This window comes from Podarcis bocagei (assembly GCF_964188305.1).
Source record: "Podarcis bocagei genome assembly, chromosome: 5".
NCBI lineage: Eukaryota > Metazoa > Chordata > Lepidosauria > Squamata > Lacertidae > Podarcis > Podarcis bocagei.
The window spans coordinates 97,195,064-97,215,791 of NC_138129.1; the positions used below are offsets into that span (position 1 = coordinate 97,195,064).

At 51.1% G+C, this 20,728-nt stretch overlaps 1 protein-coding gene across 1 annotated transcript in view; it reads left to right on the plus strand.

Moving 5' to 3' along the window:
* Positions 1-15,307, plus strand: part of SEC16B (SEC16 homolog B, endoplasmic reticulum export factor) — a 65,616-nt gene extending 50,309 nt beyond the window's left edge. Inside the window, exons 22-26 of the mRNA XM_081194564.1 lie at positions 970-1,038; positions 10,919-11,039; positions 11,244-11,308; positions 11,918-11,992; positions 13,550-15,307. Of these exons, the coding sequence (XP_081050690.1) occupies positions 970-1,038; positions 10,919-11,039; positions 11,244-11,308; positions 11,918-11,992; positions 13,550-13,621 (402 nt within the window). The 3' untranslated portion in view covers positions 13,622-15,307. The remainder of the gene's footprint in view (positions 1-969; positions 1,039-10,918; positions 11,040-11,243; positions 11,309-11,917; positions 11,993-13,549) is intronic.
* The last annotated feature ends 5,421 nt before the right edge of the window (positions 15,308-20,728 follow it).

The window sequence follows — 20,728 nt, forward strand, 5'->3', positions numbered from 1 at the left end:
CACACTGGCTCACATGCTCTTCTTGGTGTCATATGTGAAACTGAGTTAAGAATCTGGGACATTTCTTGTGTTCAGGCAGAGCAAAACAAGAAATTATTTATTTATTTGTAAAAGTATGTGTGCCTTGCAAAACATCAGGGTTTGCAGTACAAACAAATGACTGTCTACATGGGTTTTTGGTGCCTCTCTGTGTTCCTCTGGTGCTTATTAGCTCTCTTGAAGGAAGAAAAAGCTACCAGCTCTCTCACTCCAGATTTTGGGCAGGGTTCACCTTCCAAACTCTGCCAGCGGAAGTCTTGTACAAGAGCGTCTGCTTGCGCAACAGGGCTCCCCCCCATTTTCCTGCACCCCTTTGAAATTGCCTCTGAAGGGACCTGGAGAACCTGCAGAGCAGAGCTCAGGGAAAGGGGGTGGGTTGTTCTGTCTGGCAAGCTGATATACAGATGCAACATTTGTTAGTATCTCAGCTTACAGTCAGAGGTAACTGGCCTCCCCCAGGCAATTAAGCTGGATACTTGATGACCTCTCCGCTGCGTCTCCCGGCAGGCAAGGTCATAATCCCGGCGATTCTCCTCATCAGTCAGACGTGAAGAACACACCCTCTGCTACTTTGTTTCTCTCCCTCCCTGCATTGTCCCCAGGGAGGGGAAATGAGACAGACAGGAGTCCTATTTACATGTTTTATTCCTGTCATTCAGCAGTACATAGAAATGCGACTGCACCCTTCAGTCTCCATCAGAAGAGTCACAACTCCACCCTGTACTTCCAGCACAGGTCACATGACACTCTGAGCTGACATCCGGTGCTCAGTACAGAGAATAGGCTCCACCTTTTCTCCAGCAGTACAGTAGGAAACAACAACATCCTGTTTTGCATTCCAGCCATCTGGAGCTGGCTTTTGCCTTGGTGCTTTTTCCTGACAACATTTGCAGTAGCACAGTGTTGAACCCACCCTTTCTATTTTTCCAGGCCTCTGGGTCTGGCTGGTTCCGTTGGTTCCGATCGAAACCCTCTCAAGAAGCTGAACCCTCCAAAAAGGTACCATCTGCTGCTGCTCCAGATTCTCAGGTAATGCAGGATCTCTTTAAGAGGAATTTTCTGCTTGCTGCAGAATTCAAAGTGTTGGTGCTGACCTTTAAAGCCCTAAACGGCCTTGGTCCAGTATACCTGAAGGAGCATCTCCACCCCCATTGTTCTGCCCGGACACTGAGGTCCAGCACTGAGGGCCTTCTGGTGGTTCCCTCACTGCGAGAAGTGAGGTTACAGGGAACCAGGCAGAGGGCCTTCTCGGTAGTGGCGCCTTCCCTGTGGAACGCCCTCCCACCAGATGCCAAAGAGAAAAACAACTACCAGACTTTTAGAAGACATCTGAGGGCAGCCCTGTTTAGGGAAGCTTTTAATGTTTAATAGACTATTGTATTTTAATATTCTGTTGGAAGCCGCCCAGAGTGGCTGGGGAAACCCAGCCAGATGGGCGGGGTATAAATAATAAATTATTATTATTATTTTATTAGAAGAACCCCACACCCAAAGTTCCTCAGCATTTCCTAACAACTACCATTGTGGTCTGCACACTGATAAACATCCATGGGGCCTCAGGGTTCTCTGGTGCACAGCCTGAAAATGGCTGCCACAGATCCACGCAAGGAGTGTAGTGTTGATTTATAGCAGAGTCTTGTGCCCAGCGGAAGGATGAGGAGTACGTGCTGCATACTCTATATTGCTTTTATTTACAGTTCAAAGCTGGTATATTACAGAAAAACATCTTGCCTCTGCCGGAGCAGAAAATGCATCCTCTCTCCTCAACAGCTTGGAGAGAATCACACAGTGAAAAACAGGAAACCAGTGTACGTCACATCCAGCCTCCCTTTCCCGTGAGAAACTCCAACAGTACAGACTGTGGAATGTAAACACCTGTCTCGTGACAAGCCCTTTCGCTGCACAGTGAAGGAAAGCAGAAACCAACATCCTCCCCCTTTCTGTGAACATCACTGGGCAGCGTGTTCGTACAATATCAGTACAAACCCAACTTCTGCACATAGGTACAGTGTTGATCCCTTGATATAATCTTGGACAATACATCAGCAGGAATTTCATTACCTGGCATATAGGACACCGTTACGAGTCCTTTCTGAATACATTCCCTAGCATGCTGCAACTTTAATTGCAAGTGCTTCGTGCTTTGCTTACAACCTTCAGACTTCAGCAAAGCTAAACATGCTTTGTTGTCCTGGTAAACCTGGATTGGACATTTGACAGGAATTTTCATATCTTTGCACAATTGTACTAACCATTCACAATCCTTAAGTGAATAAGACAGTGCATTCAGTTCAGCTTCACAAGTACTTAAGCTAACTGTTGTTTGCTTCTTGCATGACCAATCAAACAGACCTTGATTGTACATGTAGCAAACTCCAGACGTACTTTTCCTGTCTGTAGTGTCACTTCCAAAACTTGCATCTGCAAATATTTGACAAATACACATGGATCAGCTTTCCCTTGCTGAAAACCTAGAGAAAACAATACTTCAGTGAGTTTTGTGTGCCAACACCGCGCACTTTGTTTGAGACCATAAAGGGATTTCTTCAGAGCACAAACGAATCCCTGTTTTACCTGTACGCCATCAGGTGGAAGCATATAAAGTGATTCATCCAGAGATCCGTACAGAAAAGCTGTATTAATATCATGGTGACTAATGTGTAGATTCTCCTCTGCAGCTAGCTTGAGCATAAGCCTAATGCTCTCATATCTCACTGTGGGTGAGTAGGTCTCGTGATAGTCTTCACCTGGTACCTGTGCAAAACCTCTGGCTACCAATCTGGCTTTGTGTCTGACTATCTTGCCATTTTGATCTGTCTTCGCTTTGAAGACCCATTTGCTTCCAAGCAGTTTCATTCCTGGAACTACTGGAACTAGTTCCCATGTTTTGTTCCTTTCTAAGGAATCAAGCTCAGCCTTCATGGCATTTAACCATGGTTCAGCTTCCTTTGAATCCAAATCCTGGATTTCTTGGAAACTTGAAGGTTCAAATACCTTCTTGGAGCTTTTAACAGCTGTTACTGCTATCGTAGCAAACTCATCAGCAAATCTCTTTGGAGGTTTGCCTTTTGTGGCTCTTTGTGACCTACGAATTAGCCTTAAGTCTTCAACACTCTCCTCTTCCTTCTTAGGAGAAAAGCGACCTATTGTGAACAATGGTTCCTCCAATTCTTGATCAGAGCTTTCAGAGGGTCGCATAGAGGCTTTCGCACTCTTGAAATCCTCTGAATCACCCGACTCAGTTTCAGATTCAGACTCAGAACCTTCATCAGTGGGTGTGGGTTGTTGTGGTTGCTTTTGACTATCCTCAGTCTCATCACTGTCATCAGGATAACATTGGAAAATTCCCACATTCTCCCCCCACTTTGCATTGTACTCAACACTTCTCGTGAGCTTAATTGTCTTAGAGTCAGTCATCATTATTCTGTAAGACCCTTTCTGATAACCTAGAAAGATACCATGCAATCCACGCTTGTCTAACTTGGAGTTTTGTGGTGAGCGAACCCACATGTCCGAACCAAAAATTTTCATGTGTTTGATGTATGGCTTCTTGCCAAACATCTTCTCATAGGGGGTACAACCAATCGCTGAAGATAACCTGTGATTGTAACTGTAAACAAAACACGAGAGAGATTCGGCCCAATAACTCTCTGGAAGATTAGCATCATGCAGCAAGGTTTTTAACCCTTGAAGCAATGTCTGATTTGCCCGTTCCGCAAGTCCATTCTGCCATGGCGAGCGAGGACTAGACAAATCGTGTTGAATTCCTTTCTCAGTCAGAAAAGCTTCAAACTGCTGAGAAGTGAATTCTCCCCCGCGATCACTGAAAAGAGTCTTTATCTTCTTACCATGCACATTTTCCAACCAAGCACAGAATTCCTTGAACCTTGGAAAAGCCTCTGATTTCTGCTTGAGATTGTACACAAAAATATATCTAGAAAATGCATCAATGAGAACCATGAAGTACCTATTTCCACCCAAAGAGGGCGCTAGTGGTCCAACCAAATCAGCATGAACAACCTGGTATGGTTCTGTAGCTTGCCTACTAGACACCTTACCTTTCGCAGCCATTTTCACCTTGTTTGCTGCGCATGCTTTGCACTTCATGTGGTACCTGCAGGGTTTAATAGTCATACCTTCAACTAAGGCAGGCATTTTCGATACTGCCTCAAAATGCAAATGACCAAATTTTCTATGAAAATCATGAATACATTCTGCATGCAAACTTTTGTTAGAACCTGCAATGCAACAAGTGTCATCCTTTTCAACATCATCATAATACAAAACAAACAAACGATCAACATATTCAGCATGCAATACATAATCATTTTTCTTTGTGATGATGCACTTCTTGTTCTTGAAGGACACGTCAATGTTCCGCTCAATCAGCTGTCCAACGCTGAGCAGATTATGTTTGGCGTCTGGCACGTAAAGCACATTCTGTATCGATAAGTCCAAACTGTGAAGAACAACAGTTCCGTAGCCTTTACTGGGAATAGTGTGGTCATCCGCCTGGTGAATCGCACCTTCCTGCGGCGTAAAAGACACAAACAGTCTCTTATCGTTGCACATGTGGTGGGTTGCCGCTGAATCAACAACGAAGAAAGATCTAGACGTCTTCTGAACCTCTGCAACCTTTGGAGTGAAGCGTGAAACCATAGCCTTGTGCTGCGTTGTCCTAGACACCGGACCTTTGCCTTTGCCTCGGCCTTTTCCACGCGATGAGCATCCGCTGCGCTGCTCTGTCTTGGCCCTGGGATATCTGCATTCCCTCTTCATATGGCCTAGACGTCCACACGAGTAGCATTTCACTGCCTTCAAAGCTTTGGCGCCATCTGGTGGTTCCACTGCACTAAGGGACGACGTCTGTGAAGACTCCCCCTTGCCCATGCAGCTAGCACCCCGGCGATCCGCTTCATTTAAAATCACGGCAGTTACATAGTCCACTGTCAGCTGAGCGGTTGGCTGCACAGCAATCTGGGTTGCAACAGACTCCCAACCTGAACCCAAAGATTGTAGTGTCATGAAAGAATACACAGCCTCTGGAAAGTTGAGTCCTCTCTGTTGCAGCTCATGTCTCAGATTTTGCATCTCCATCAGATGTAAACGCACATCTCCACCTTCAGCAAGAGCCATATTATGCAGCTTGTTAAAGTAAAACATGGTAGATCCAGCTTCTGTCCTTAAGTGAGCCTCTCTCAAAGCGTCCCAAATTTCTCTGGCTGAGGTCTTATCACGCAATAGACAGAGCTCTTCTGGGGATACTATCAATGTAAGCGTTCCCCTAGCTTTTGAATCTTTAGCTTCCCATGCATCTGTAACTGGAACTGGGGGGGGGGGGGTTTCTGTAATCACCTCAAACAAACCCTCTTTCCGCAGAATTGCCTCTGCATACAGAACCCAGTCGGCATAATTTTTCTTGTTGAGCTTAGGAATCCCACAAGCATCCTGAAGGGCCATCATGACTCTGGCATTAGCCTTCAGCGTCATATATGCTGCTTTAAATCTTGCTGCGTCACTGCTGCAGCTGCTTTATTCCAAAAGCGCTTTTAAAAGTTACTTTCGATTTCCCCAGCATAGTAACTTGAGCCTGGGGTCTTTTGCCTATTCCCGGCAAAACGGCTTTAAAAGTTCAAAGTCCAGCCATAAAGCAATTAACTAGAAGCTGGCAGGCTGCCCGGAGCAGTAGCACATACCTCATCAATCACTTTTACGCGCAGAGCAGATTCCGTTCCGATCTGTCCCTCTGCATTCCGATCCGTTGCTGGCACTCCGATTCGACTTCTGGAGCCCATAACCAAGTGTTGATTTATAGCAGAGTCTTGTGCCCAGCGGAAGGATGAGGAGTACGTGCTGCATACTCTATATTGCTTTTATTTACAGTTCAAAGCTGGTATATTACAGAAAAACATCTTGCCTCTGCCGGAGCAGAAAATGCATCCACTCTCCTCAACAGCTTGGAGAGAATCACACAGTGAAAAACAGGAAACCAGTGTACGTCACATCCAGCCTCCCTTTCCCGTGAGAAACTCCAACAGTACAGACTGTGGAATGTAAACACCTGTCTCGTGACAAGCCCTTTCGCTGCACAGTGAAGGAAAGCAGAAACCAACATGTACCGTATTTTTCGCACGATTGGACGCACCGGACCATAGGACGCGCCTAGTTTTTTTGGGGGGAAATAAAGGAAAAAATTTTTCCCTTTATTTCCCCCCCAAAAGCAGGTCAGGGAAACCGAACCAGGTCGAGGAACAGCGGGATAGTGGCGCTGCGCCTCCCTGCTGTCCCCCGAGCTTGTGGGGCTGGCTGATGTCTGCCTAGCGCGCGGGGCGCTCTGCTTCAGGGCGCCCTACCCGCCGGGCGGCAGGCTGCTATCCGCAGCTTGGGGAGCCTTGTGGGGAACTGCTGCAGGGCTCCCCACGCTGCGGATGTATGCCTGGCGCGAGGGGCGCTCTGCTTCAGGGTGCCCCACCCGCCGGGCGGCAGGCTGCTATCCGCAGCGTGGGGAAGCTTGCGGGGAGCTCCTGCAAGGGTCCCCATGCTGCGGATGTGTTCCCAAAGCGCCGGGAGCTCTGCTTTCAGGGCGCCCGACGCTCCGGGAAGCAGGCTGCTATCCGCAGCCTAGACACGGCTAGCGGAGCGCTAATCCCGAAGCTTGGGGCGTGCGGAGCTCAGCGTGCCCCAAGCTTCTGGGCGCCGGCAAGGTCTCCGCTAGCCCTGGGAGAGCCCCGCGACATCGCGGGGCTCTCCCAGGGCTAGCGGAGACCTTGCCAGCACCCAGAAGCTTGGGGCGCGCTCAGCTCCGCACGCCCCAAACTTCGGGATTAGCGCAGTGGTCCGCTAGCCCTGGGAGAGCCGCGCGACGTCGCGGGGCTCTCCCAGGGCTAGCGGAGACCTTGCCAGCACCCAGAAGCTTGGGGCGCGCTCAGCTCCGCACGCCCCAAACTTCGGGATTAGCGCAGTGGTCCGCTAGCCCTGGGAGAGCCGCGCGACGTCGCGGGGCTCTCCCAGGGCTAGCGGAGACCTTGCCGGCACCCAGAAGCTTGGGGCGTGCTGAGCTCCGCACGCCCCAAGCTTCGGGATTAGCGCAGTGGTCCGCTAGCCCTGGGAGAGCCGCGCGACGTCGCGGGGCTCTCCCAGGGCTAGCGGAGACCTTGCCGGCACCCAGAAGCTTGGGGCGTGCTGAGCTCCGCACGCCCCAAGCTTCGGGATTAGCGCAGTGGTCCGCTAGCCCTGGGAGAGCCGCGCGACATCGCGGGGCTCTCCCAGGGCTAGCGGAGACCTTGCCGGCACCCAGAAGCTTGGGGCGCGCTCAGCTCCGCACGCCCCAAACTTCGGGATTAGCGCAGTGGTCCGCTAGCCCTGGGAGAGCCGTGCGACGTCGCGGGGCTCTCCCAGGGCTAGCGGAGACCTTGCCGGCACCCAGAAGCTTGGGGCGTGCTGAGCTCCGCACGCCCCAAGCTTCGGGATTAGCGCAGTGGTCCGCTAGCCCTGGGAGAGCCGCGCGACGTCGCGGGGCTCTCCCAGGGCTAGCGGAGACCTTGCCGGCACCCAGAAGCTTGGGGCGCGCTCAGCTCCGCACGCCCCAAACTTCGGGATTAGCGGAGTGGTCCGCTAGCCCTGGGAGAGCCGTGCGACGTCGCGGGGCTCTCCCAGGGCTAGCGGAGACCTTGCCGGCACCCAGAAGCTTGGGGCGTGCTGAGCTCCGCACGCCCCAAGCTTCGGGATTAGCGCAGTGGTCCGCTAGCCCTGGGAGAGCCGCGCGACGTCGCGGGGCTCTCCCAGGGCTAGCGGAGACCTTGCCGGCACCCAGAAGCTTGGGGCGCGCTCAGCTCCGCACGCCCCAAACTTCGGGATTAGCGCAGTGGTCCGCTAGCCCTGGGAGAGCCGTGCGACGTCGCGGGGCTCTCCCAGGGCTAGCGGAGACCTTGCCGGCACCCAGAAGCTTGGGGCGTGCTGAGCTCCGCACGCCCCAAGCTTCGGGATTAATGCAGCGCTCCGCTAGCGGTGGGAGAGCTGGGTCTCCCTCTGCTAGCAGATAGCTTCCTGAAGCCTGGAGAGCGAGAGGAGTCGGTGCGCACCGACCCCTCTCACTCTCCAGGCTTCAGCGAAAGCCTGCATTCGCTCCATAGGACGCACACACATTTTCCCTTGCTTTTTAGGAGGGAAAAAGTGCGTCCTATGGTGCGAAAAATACGGTAGTTCATAAACGCCTGTTGTGTGTTGGTGTCATGAGACATTGGTGGGCTTAAAATTGTAGTATCAGAAATGAAGTGGAAAGGAAAGAAGGGTGGAGGAAGAAATTTTGCGTAGGTTTTTTCTGTTCGATAATTCACATCGCATTTAGAATTCTTTGGCAAGGACTGAAATAATAATAATAATAATAATAATAATAATAATAATAATAATAATAATAATAATAATAATAATAATAATTACTATTCTGCCCATCTGGCTGGGTTTCCTCAGCCACTCTGGGCGGCTTCCAACAAAGACCAAAAATACACTAAAATACCACACATTAAAAACTTCCCAGAAGATGTCTTCTGAATGTCAGGTAGTTGTTTTTCTCTTTGACATCTGATGGGAAGGCGTTCCACAGGGCGGGCGCCACTACTGAGAAGGCCCTCTGCCTGGTTCCCTGTAGCTTTGCTTCTCGCAATGAGGGAACTGCCAGAAGGCCCTGGCCGCTGGACCTCAGTGTCCGGGTAGAACGATGGAGGTGGAGACGCTCCTTCAGGTATACTGGACCAAGGCCGTTTAGGGCTTTAAAGGTCAGCACCAACACTTTGAATTGTGCTTGGAAACGTACAGACAACAACAGACCTGGGCTTTAAAACTAACAAAATGAATTTCATTAGAGACAAATGTAAGGTTTTGCACTTAGGAAGGAAGAACCAGCTGCACAAATATAAGATGGGGGACACCTGGCTTACTAGCAGTACATGTGGAAAAGATCTTGGGGTCTTGGTGGACCACAAGCTTAACACGAGTCAACAGTGTGATGCAGCAGCAAAAAAAGCTAATGCTATTCTAGGCTGCCTCAACAGAAGTATAGTGAAGTAATAGTACTACTCTATTCTGCCTTGGTCAGACCACAACTGGAATAATGTATCCAGTTCTGAGCACCACAATTTAAGAAGGATGTTGACAAGCTGGAACGTGGGCAGAGGAGGGCATCCAAGATGATCAGGGGTCTGGAAACCAAACCTTATGAGGAACGATGGAAGGAGCTGGATATGTTTAGCCTGGAAAAGAGGAGACTGAGAGAAGATATGACAGCCATCTTCAAATATCTCAAGGGCTGTCACACGGAGGATGGAGCAGGCTTGTTTTCTCCTGCTCTGGAGGGCAGGACTCGAACAAATGGCTTCAAGTTGCAAGAAAGGAAATTCCGGCTAAAGATCAGGAAGAACTTTCTGACAGCAAGAGCTGTCTGCCCGTGGAATGGGCTCCTTTGGGAGCTCCTTTGGGCTCTCCTTCCTTTGAGGTTTTTAAGCAGAGGCTGGATGGTCATCTGTCATGGATGCTTTAGCTGAGATTCCTGCATGGCAGGGGGTTGGAATAGATGACCCTCGGGGTCCCTCCCAACTCTACAATTCTATGATTCTATGACAGAGAATAAAGGAGGAGGAAGGGGCACAGGTCAGGAATGCCAAAGGAGGAGCGAACAGGAGCGATGGAAAAGGATTGGGGAATTGTCCAAGTTACTGAATTTCATCTGCTGGAACTCTGACTTCTGAGTTTTATTAGTCCAGGGTTTCCCAAACTGTGGATTTGTGGTTGTAGACGGGAAATGGCGCGTCCATATGTTAAATATTCACATTGATTTCCAACTGTACTTTTTTTTATTGCTGCTTGTATTTCCTCCGTTGTGGGATTTGAATTCTGTGGGATTCAAATTGTAGTAGAGCAAAATACAATATATGAAATAAAAGAGGCAATAAAGAGGCAATTAAAAATCATATAGCATTATCACAGCGCATTACAATTGCTACAGCAATCCTTTACTGGCCTGCCAATAACTTCAGTGACATCCAAGAGTTCGGGGGGGGGGGGGAACCACTTTATAGGACCTTGCTTCATATTTCCAGGGTTGTCTGAAAGATGCCTCCTCAAATCCTGTATTCTGTTCCCAATTCCCTGTGTCATTATGGTGAGCCTGCAGCCATGTGGCTTGTCATAGATTTTCGCGATGGTGGTCAAAAAATAATGACCCGCTCCCCTAATAGCAAGCTCAGTTGGCGAGGGCCAACAGGGTTGCAGGCAAATGAAGAAACCAGAGGCAGGTATCAGCATGTACTACAAGGTTTGTGAAAGTACAAATCAAAACAAAACAAATTAGGGAAACCACACTCCCCCAAGTCAAGTGCAGGATCTAGTACTGAGTGATCATTTTAAAAAATACATTAAAAAAGAAGTGGTGGGGGAATCTGTTGGGATCCTAACAAAGGTAAAGGTAAAGGGACCCCTGACCATTAGGTCCAGTTGTGACCGACTCTGGGGTTGCGGTGCTCATCTCGCTTTACTGGCCGAGGAAGACGGTGTACAGCTTCCGGGTCATGTGGCCAGCATGACTAAGCCGCTTCTGGCGAACCAGAGCAGCGCATGGAAACGCTCTTTACCTTCCCGCTGGAGTGGTACCTATTTATCTGCTTGTACTTTGATGTGCTTTCGAACTGCAAGGTTGGCAGGAGCAGGGACCGAGAAACGGGAACTCACCCCGTCGCAGGGATTCGAACTGCCGACCTTCTGATCGGCAAGCCCTAGGCTCTGTGGTTTAGCCCCCAGTGCCACCTGTGTCCCTCCTAACAAAGGTAGACTGAGGGTAAATTCTACCTGGCTCCATCACTGATATATTATTTCCGTTCTGCAGCAGCAGGTGACTTCACAACCATCCCTTCCTCCTGTGGAGGAGACAAGGCCTGCGTTAGTTCCTCCTCCAGCTGTTCCTCACCTGCCGCCCACAGATGGCAACCCTCTCCCAAAAAGCTCTCTTCGTAAGTATCTTCCTGTGTGCGTCGCGGAATGTGTTCCTGACAGGTGGTAATAAAGGCTGTTTGTGTACGAACCTTGCTGTGGCCCATAGGACCCCGCAAATAACTCTGGAGGGATCCCCCAGTCTTTTGTAGAAGCTTTTGTGGGGAGTGGTAAGGCCCCCTTGTACAAACTGAAATAATCTCATTGCACTTTTTTCGTCACAGGGGCCAAAACTCCACTGGGCCATAGCAGCAGGGAAGGCTCCATGTTTCCAGATGCCGGAGGCCAGGTGAGAGAAATGTGGGGGCGGGAATAACATGTTCCTTGTGAGGAGAGGCCTCAACTTTGGAAAACTGCTCCTCTGAATCCCTGTTGACAGAAGTGCAAATCCAGCTGCCTTGAGAGCATTTCTCCCAATATAGTAAAGGTAAAGGGACCGCTGACCATTAAGTTCAGTTGCAGACGACTCTGGGGTTGCGGTGCTCATTTCACTTTATTGGCCGAGGGAGCCGGCAGACAGCTTCTGGGTCATGTGGCCAGCATGACTAAGCCGCTTCTGGCAAACCAGAGCAGCACACGGAAACACCATTTACCTTCCCGCTGGAGCGGTACCTATTTATCTACTTGCACTGGTGTGCTTTTGAACTGCTAGGTTGGCAGGAGCTGGGACAGAGCAACAGGAGCTCACCCTGTCGCGGGGATTCGAACCGCCGACCTTCTGATCGGCAAATCCTAGACTCTGTGGTTTAATCCACAGCACCACCCACTTATCTCCCAATATAATGTCCTGCATTTCTGGTGGTTCTGCTGCCCCCTTCCTCCTCTGCCCCCCCCCCCGCAACAGATCCTGGCATCTTTACTGGGTTTCACGCCTTGGCTCTTCTGCTTCATGTTTCAGGCTACTTTCTCCATCCCTGATCATGTGCCTCCACCCCCAAGAGGAGGGGCAGTTCCACTTTACCGTCCTGCTCAGGTATGGTTTCTGCGCATGTGCATTCCCGCAATGTTGTATACAAATAAACTCTAGTAATGATGGTAACAACCGCAGCAGCAATGTAAGAATTGTTTTCTTGGGTGAGGCCAGGCATCCCTCCTTGTTCAGCCTTCTTCAAAGGGTAGACCATGGGTAGGCAAACTAAAGCCCGGGGGCCAGATCTGGCCCAATCGCCTTCTAAATCCGGCCCGTGGACGGTGCAGGAATCAGCATGTTTATATGATTAGAATGTTTCCTTTTATTTAAAATGCATCTCTGGGTTATTTGTGGGGCCTGCCTGGTGTTTTTAAACAAGTAGAATGTTTCCTTTTATTTAAAATGCATCTCTGGGGCCTGCCTGGTGTTTTTACATGAGTAGAATGTGCCCTTTTATTTAGAACGCATCTCTGGGTTATTTGTGGGGCATAGGAATTCATTCATTTTTATGTTTTTTTTCAAAATATAGCCTGGCCCCCCACAAAGTCTGAGGGACAGTGGACCGGCCCCCTGCTGAAAAAGTTTGCTGACCCCTGTTTGGGCTATCGAGTTCCTTGAGAGCCTGACTCATAGGAGTGATAAGGCATTCAGTCCTACAACAACTGAAGTAGCCAAGTTGGGGAAGCGTGTTCCAGTCCAGCTCTCTTGTTCAAGCGGCAGCCTGTTGTTAGGGCATGGGGCGGGGGTCGCCTTTCCCTGCTCTTTCTCCCTGGAGCTATACTGCTTATGCACGTGTAGATTACACTTGGATAAGAACCATGATACCTCTCCATTGTAGGGTGTGTTTTTTTGGTTTTTTGGCTGGTTTCATGGACAGTTACCATTTGGCCAAGGTCCTTTGTCAAAGCTCATGAAGCACGTCTGATGCAGGTGCTGGTTTGAGTGTAGAGCTGTGCTCAAGGCTGGCCGTGCCATCGTGTAGAGGGAGAGCTCAGACTATTTGAGAGGGTGCGTGTCTAAAATTCTGTTAAGCATCTCAAAATCCATGACTATAAAATGCATGTTTTAAAAGTAGCTGTTTTACTACAAAGGAATTTCAGAAATAGACTGGAAAGAGAAGCTGCTGAATTGCAACTCATTACCAAACTTAAAACCATGGAGAGACCTGGTCTGAACAGAGACATTGGATTCTTATCTCATTATACATGACTAAGCCATTTCTCACCTTCACACCCCTTGCCTTTTCCTGTAAGACCTATTACAGTCGTTAAGAGTCGTCAACAGGCTCATCTCAGCTATCTGCCAATCTCCCATTCCCACCACCCTTCTGAGTAATACCCCTCCCCACCTTCTCTCTATATAGAAGGATCTGGCAACTTCTGTTTCAGTGTATCTGAAGAAGTGTGCATGCACACGAAAGCTCATACCAAGAACTAACTTAGTTGGTCTTTAAGGTGCTACTGGAAGGAATTTTTTTATTTTATAAAATGCATGAAAATGGAGGTTTTGTATCCAAATGGGTTGCATGTGCAAATGTTTATTTAACTTCCGTTTGCTTCTGGGTTGCATTATTTTTGAAGGGTTTGCGTTAAGTTGAATTTCTAATTCTTTCTTCAACAGGTTACCACGGCAGCAGCCTCAGGCAGCGGCCCAAGGATTTTTCAGCGACGCTACCCGCCTCATCCACAATAATACATATGTGTGTGTGTGTATGTATTAACTACGGAGATGTTTCTGCCCTCTGGCAGATCAGAAACCATCCGCGTGCCTGAAGAAAACCAGTCCGATCTGAGTTAGGCAGCTGGCTGCCCATTCCTTCCCCTCATCCTCTGGTATTGCAGCTCTGTAGCCAAAGAGTATAAGCAAAAGTTTGAGGGGGTGAAGGTATACCTCCCCCCCCCTTTTCGTTTGTTTAAAGTGTTGTTAAGCAGGTGCTATTCAGGTACAACTCTTTTCATGTGCAACAAGAACAAAATGAAAGGTATCTCAAGTCAGCCCTGGGGAGGCCAGAAGTTAATCAAAAGGGAAATAAAGGAAGACCCCCACTTCCTTTTATAGAATGGGACTTTCTCCCACTGAAGTGGGGTAAGGATTGCAGCCCTATTTTTCAAGGAGATGAGAAGCTCTGGGAAAATAAGGCTCTCTTCATGGCCAGTAGACACAGCTGGTCATGATCCAGTCATAAGGAAGAATAACTGAGACTCCTTTTGGGGAATGGGGAACCTCTGCTCCTTTAGGATGGCTGCTGCCATACTTTCAGACCCACTTGACGTCTATTTAGTGTGAATAAATCTTACAAGGCATGCAGCTGACCTCTGTGGATATTTACTTAGAAGTAAGTCCGATGAAGCTTGCTCCCATGAAAGTGTGTAGGCTGCAATCCTACATACACTTATTCGCGACAAAAGCCATTGAACAGAATAGGACCTACTTCTAAGTAAATATGCCTAGGGTCAGACTTTGGGGTTGCAATCCTATCATCCTTTGCTTGGGTGCAAACCACTTAATTTTGAGCAAATGTGCCTAGGATTGGACGTACTGCAGGAGGCTGAACCCCTGAAACAGCTTAATCATTTGGGAATAAGTCAATTTATGTGTGAATTGAGAGTACATGGACTCGTGTAAAACGATCAGGCTGCAAAAACTACATTTGGTTGGATGTTATTCCCACTGCCCAGTGAATGACTGTGATCCTAATCTAACATGACTAAAAAACAGAATAATAGTAACAAGCCCGTCAACTGGGTGGAGGTGAAGATGAGATGGTGTCTCCTGAGTTGAGTCTCCTTTCTGCCTGGCTGAAGTGCTGCTGTCTGAGGACTTGCCGGTCTGTGAGAACTGCTATGAACATGCACGTGGAGAGGACTTTGTATTGTGGTGGCCTCATCTTTCTCAGCACTTCTCCAAAACCTCAGTCACTGAGATGGCTAGCCAACCTAGCATGCCTGAGGAAGGAAGACCTACGTGGACCAACTCAGCAGTAAGTAGACAACAACGTTGCTTGGAGTGGTTTCAGAAAACCTCAGAAGAGCCCTGCTGGATCCAACCAAAGGCTCATCTACTGCAGCATTCTTTTTTTGCAGCTGCCAACCACGTGCCGACGGAAAGCCTGGAAGCAGGGGGCAAGCGCAACAGGAATCTTGCAGGGAAAAGTAGGGAAATTTGCACCGTTCGTAGAGTTATTTGTAGGTTCCCAATTGCCCATGTGACATATCTCTTTGTCATGTCTGGACTTTAGGGGGTATATTAGACTACTGGGTTGCCCTTTAACCCTGTGTTATCACCCTTCTTTGTTTTTTTCCAATACAAAACAGTTGATGCTGCAAGTTATTGTCCCTTTCCCCCCACATTTAAATAAAAACAGTTTCGAAATTGAAATCCAGGCTTTTGTGTGTGTGTTGGTGTGTGTGTGCAGTGAACACTAGTAGACCCCCAGGACCCCAACCTTACCTTCTGCCAGTGAAGAGGTGAGAGGGTTACATAAGAAAAGTAGCCCTCCCCTACAACTGATGGGTCTCAGATGGCACACATTAGGCCATCCTTCCTATTGTTACACTTAATTTGTGGAGTAAATAAAGACCCCAATAGTTTGGTGTGCAGCTACTCCTTGAGAGTTAATAACAATAATTAATAATAATAATAATAATAATGTCAGAGCTGCTTCAAGATCCTAGCTCACAGAGGATCACGCTAGCCAGCGGTCATTAAGTAAAAGTCTTTATTGAATTACAGTTTCCATTCTCACGCTGCTGTCTGCAACTCTACGTCTACTAGCTAGATCGGCGAGGCTCCGTCTGAGTCTCCGCCCCGTGCGCACCAACTTAATATCCTAGCCTTGCTCCACCTTTTCCTCCTGACTGTCCTCTTCTGGGTCCCTCTACCCCCCGGGGCTTCTTCCTTCCGGGATTCTTCTGACGCTGACCCAGACCCTTCTGCCTCCTTGCGCCGGGCTTTAGGACCCGGTTCCCTTTCGGGGCTGCTCACTGCGCCGCCTTCCTCTGCATTTGAACTTGGCGCGCGCGCCCAACCTTCCACTTTCCTCTTAACCGTTTTTTCGCTCCCCGATGGAGGTGTGGCCACTCCTGACTCCTGCCCTCCCTCCTGTGGTGAGCTGCCAGCGCTTCCCTCCTGGCTCCTTTCCTCTTCCCTGCTTCCTGGCGGTGACGCTGGTCCCGATTTCCAGCTGCTCCCCCCTGAGTCTCCTCTGGCTCTATCTTCCTGGGGTGCCTCCCTAGACTCCCCCCTTGCCCTGGCCACTGGTGCTCCTTTCTGTGAATCCTCTGATTCACTGGAAAGACTGGGAGATCTCGGGTCGTCGTCATCACTCATCCTTTCCTCTGTCTCCTCCCCTTCGCTCTCTGTTTCCTCCCTTGCCCGTGCCTCTGCACCTAAACCCCTGACATCCATCCCCCCCTCGAAGCCCCCCAGTCCCCCCTCCCCTCCTTCCGGTGCTGGAGCTGGGGGCTGCTGTTGCAAAGGGACGAACGTCGGATATCGGTCGCTTCCCGTGGCAGGCCTCCAGCGGAACTCTTCCAGGTCTTCCTCTCTGCTCTCGTTGACGACAGTCACCTCCTCTTCCATCTCTGTGCCGCCGTGCTCGAAACCAGGGTCGTCCCCGAAAATGTCCATGTCCGTCTCTCCCGCACTTCCTCCAGGCGGCGTTGCTCGGCCGGAACAGTCCAGCCACTTCCTGCGGAACTGCTCCTCCGGCCTATCGTCCCACCAATACGAGGGTTCTGAGACAGATCCCGAGGGTGACCCCTCCGGGGAACGGACGTCTCGTGTTGGTTCCTCGTCCGAGTCGAACCCCCTGAACGTGCTGTCCGAAAGCGTGGGCGTGAAAAGCCAGTCGTCGAAAAAGTCTGCTGGCATAGGTCTATGTGGGAAGAGGGCATGAAACTCGTCTTTGAGCAGAGGTTCGTCTAAAGCGTAGCCTGGCACCCAGCTGTTCGCACTGGCCGGGGTGCCCTCCCTGGCGAGAAAGTATTCTACTCCCTCTTCCCCCCATCTGGAGTCCAAAATCTCCGTGACTTCGTTGATGCGCTCCTCCTGTGCCACTCCCGCGTGCCCCGTTCCTTCTCTGAGCGGACTCGGCGCCGTTCCGGGTTCCTGGAACCTGTGCGGTGCCTTGTAGGGAGTGAGCACTGATCTGTGGAACACCGGATGCATTCTGGAACCCTCCGGAAGCGCCAGCCTGAAAGCCACCGGGTTGACCTGCTCTTCGACTTGGTAGGGCCCCAGTTGTTTATGCCCTAGTTTCTTCTTGGCCAACGACCTGGCCGGCACTGCGTGGGCTGCTAACCAGACCCAGTCTCCCACGTGGAGCTCTTCGCCAACCCTTCTGTGTTTGTCCGCTTGTACCTTGTATGCGTGTTTAGCCAGCTCCAGGTGGCGCCGCAGCTGATCGTGGACTTCCTGCAGCTCCGACGCGAACGCATCTGCTGACTGCGGCTCCCCTTCTCCCCTGCATTCCAGTCCCGGAAAGGTTCTAGGGTGCCGCCCGTTGTTGGCGAAGAACGGCGTGACGCCCGTGGATACGTGCTTCGTGTTGTTGTAGGCAAACTCTGCAAGCGGCAGGTAATCCACCCACGTCGCAGGCTGTTGGTTTGCATAACATCTCAGGTACTGCTGCATGATGGCATTGGCTCGCTCCGCTTGCCCGTTGGTCTGCGGGTGTCTCGCCGACGCCAGATTGATCTTGACGTTTAGGAAGCCCATCAGTTTCTGCCAGAAGTTCGAGATGAACTGCCGCCCGCGGTCGGACAGAATAGACCGTGGCAGACCGTGAACCTTGAACACGTGGTCTATGAACAGTTTGGCGGTTTGCTCCGCCGTGGCCACCTTAGCACACGGAATGAAATGCGCCATCTTGGAGAACAGGTCCACCACCACCAACACTGCCGTCTTGCCCCTTGAGCTGGGCAGATCCGTGACAAAGTCCAGAGCCACCCTTTCCCAAGGTTCGACCGGAGTTTGCAGCGGCTCCAACAGTCCAGCCGGCGGTTTGTGCACCGGCTTTGCCCTCTGGCAGGTGTCACACCTCGCTACGTAGTCTGCGACCTCCCCTCTCATTCCAGGCCACCAGAAATCCCTGGCTACTAATTCCACCGTCTTCTCCTTGCCAAAGTGCCCGGCCGTGGGTGCGTCGTGCAGCTGCTGTAGCACCTTGGCTCGAAGTTCGTCACCCGGCACGTAGATGGCCCCTTTACGGATGAGCAAGCCATCTCGTAGCTGGAAACCGTCGGCCGCTGCCTTGCCCCCTCGCACCTCTGCCATCTTCGTTTGTGCGAAGGAGTCCCCCTGCAACGCTCGCCGCACCGCCTCTAGGTCCACGGTTGCCGCGGCGCACGCCCACACTGTCGGTGCAAAGATGTGCATGGCGGCCGCTGGTGTTGCGTCCTCCAGATACTGTGGCTTGCGGGAGAGAGCGTCTGCCATGATGTTGGTGTCCCCCGGGACATACTCTATTCGGAAGTCGAAGTCCGCAAAGAACTCAGCCCAACGTATCTGCCTCTGGTTCAGGAACTGTGCCGTGCGCCAGTGTTCCAGATTCTTGTGGTCCGTGCAAACCTGCACCGTGTGCTTGGCGCCGATCAGAAAGTGCCTCCACGCCTTGAACGCTGCATGAATGGCCAGCAACTCCCTGTCCCATATGGTGTAGTTCTGCTCGGACTTGCTGAGCTTCCTGGAGTAAAACGCTCCCGGCCGCCACACGCCCTGCGGGTCCTTCTGCAGCAGGACCGCCCCCACTGCTCTGTCCGAAGCGTCTGTCTCCACCCTCATCGGCATGCTGGGGTTGACATGAAGCAGCTGCTCTTCCGACGCGAAGAGACGCTTGAGGGCCTGAAAGGACTGCTCCGCCTGCTCTGTCCAGATGAACTTCTTCTTCTTGGAGCTAAGGGTGTCAGTGATGGCCGCCGTCTGCATCGCGAAGCCCTTGATAAACTTGCGATAGAAGTTCGCAAAGCCGACAAACCGTTGGACCTCCTTCCGGTTGCGTGGGCTCTTCCAATCCAACACCGCTCGAACCTTGGCGCTGTCCATGGCGAGCCCCTTGGCAGACAGCTTGTAGCCCAGAAAATCCACCTCCGGCACGTCAAATTGGCACTTCTCCAGCTTGGCGTAGAGCCTGTGTTGCTTTAGCCTGCCCAGCACTTCCTTGACGTGCTTGTCATGTTCTTGCTGCGACTCCGAAAAGATCAGGATGTCATCCAAGAAACAGACGCACGTCTTGTAGAGAAGTCCCGCCAACACGTGATGCATAAATGCTTGAAAAACGTGAGCGCCATTTTGCAGTCCAAAAGGCATAACTCTGTATTCGTAGGTACCCAGTGGCGTGAACATGGCTGTCTTCCACTCATCACCTTCCCGCATGCGAATGAGGTTGTACGCCCCCCGCAGGTCCAACTTGGTGAACACCTTTCCCTTCCGTACCTTCGCCAGGAGGTCGTCGATGCGGGGCATGGGGAAGTCCGACGGCTTGGTCACACTGTTCAAAATCCTGTAATCCACTACGAGTCTTTTTTGGGGCGTGTCTCGCTTCTTAACAAAGAATACAGGACTGCCCCCCACTGCCTTAGACTCCCGGATGAAACCGCGCTCCAAATTATGATCGATGAAGTCTTTGAGTTCCTGCAGTTCGTCCTCAGACATGGAATACAGCTTCCCTTTAGGCAGCGCCGCCCCCGGCAGCAGGTCAATTTTGCAGTCATATGGTCTGTGAGGGGGTAGCCTGTCCGCCTCCTTCTCGCAGAAAACTTCCAGAAATTCTGCGTACTTGTGGGGAATCGCTTGCAGCGTGCCTAGCAGCAGCTGTGACTCCTCTTCCTCTCCTTCCTGCCTGGGTACGATGCAGTGTTCAGCACAAAAGGAAGAGCCGAAGACCAGCTGCCTCTGGAACCAAGCCATCGTTGGGCTGTGCTTGTCCAGCCAACTCATACCCAATACAATAGGCGTGTCAGACAGTTGAGTGACGTTGAAGCTGATGACTTCCCTGTGATTCCCAAGTCGCATCACCATTGGTGGCGTCTGCTTCACCACTTGCCCCCCTAGCAGCTCCCTGCCATCCACCGTGACAACCTGCAGGGGCAGTGTGGCCGGCAGCAACTGCACAGCGTGCCTGTCGACAAATTCCTGCCCTATAAAGTCCGCGTTGCTGCCGGAGTCGATGGTGATTGGCACGTCCATGGTGATTCCATTGGGCAGCTGGAGAGATGCTGTGAGCCTCACTACTGGTTTGGGCGGGAGGGGGTTCACTGGCTGTAAAATTTCTGGGGACTGCGTCACTAACACGTCTGGCTGGGCCCCAGTGCCTCTTCCTCCAGCCAGACATCGTCGTTTCCCTGCTGTGGTCCTCCCTGCTGCGTTGCTGCAGTCACCATTGCTGAGGCTGCAGTAAGCTTGTGGGGCCTCTGGGGACACTCTTTCGCCATATGCCCTGGCTGCTCACAGACGTAACACTTCCTGGTCCCTCTAGGAGGCTTCGCCTTCACTGCTGCCGGTGCTAGGGCTCTGGTTGCTGACTGAGCCCTTGCACCTCCAACCTCCATAGGTTCGGCTCCTCCTCCTGGCGGAGGCGTGGATTGCGCTCGCGCTGCTTCTCTGGGAAAGAAGGAGGGGCCCCCGGCTGGTTCGCGCCCTCCACGTCCTTCGTCCTTGCTCCACGGACGTCCTTCCAGCCTCACCCCCACTGCCAGTGCCCTCTGAACGACCTCCTGGGTGGTTCGGGGTCTCTCCCCCCTCGCTATCTCATCTTTAATCGAGTTGTGCAGTCCCTCCCAAAAGAGGTCTCTTACAGGA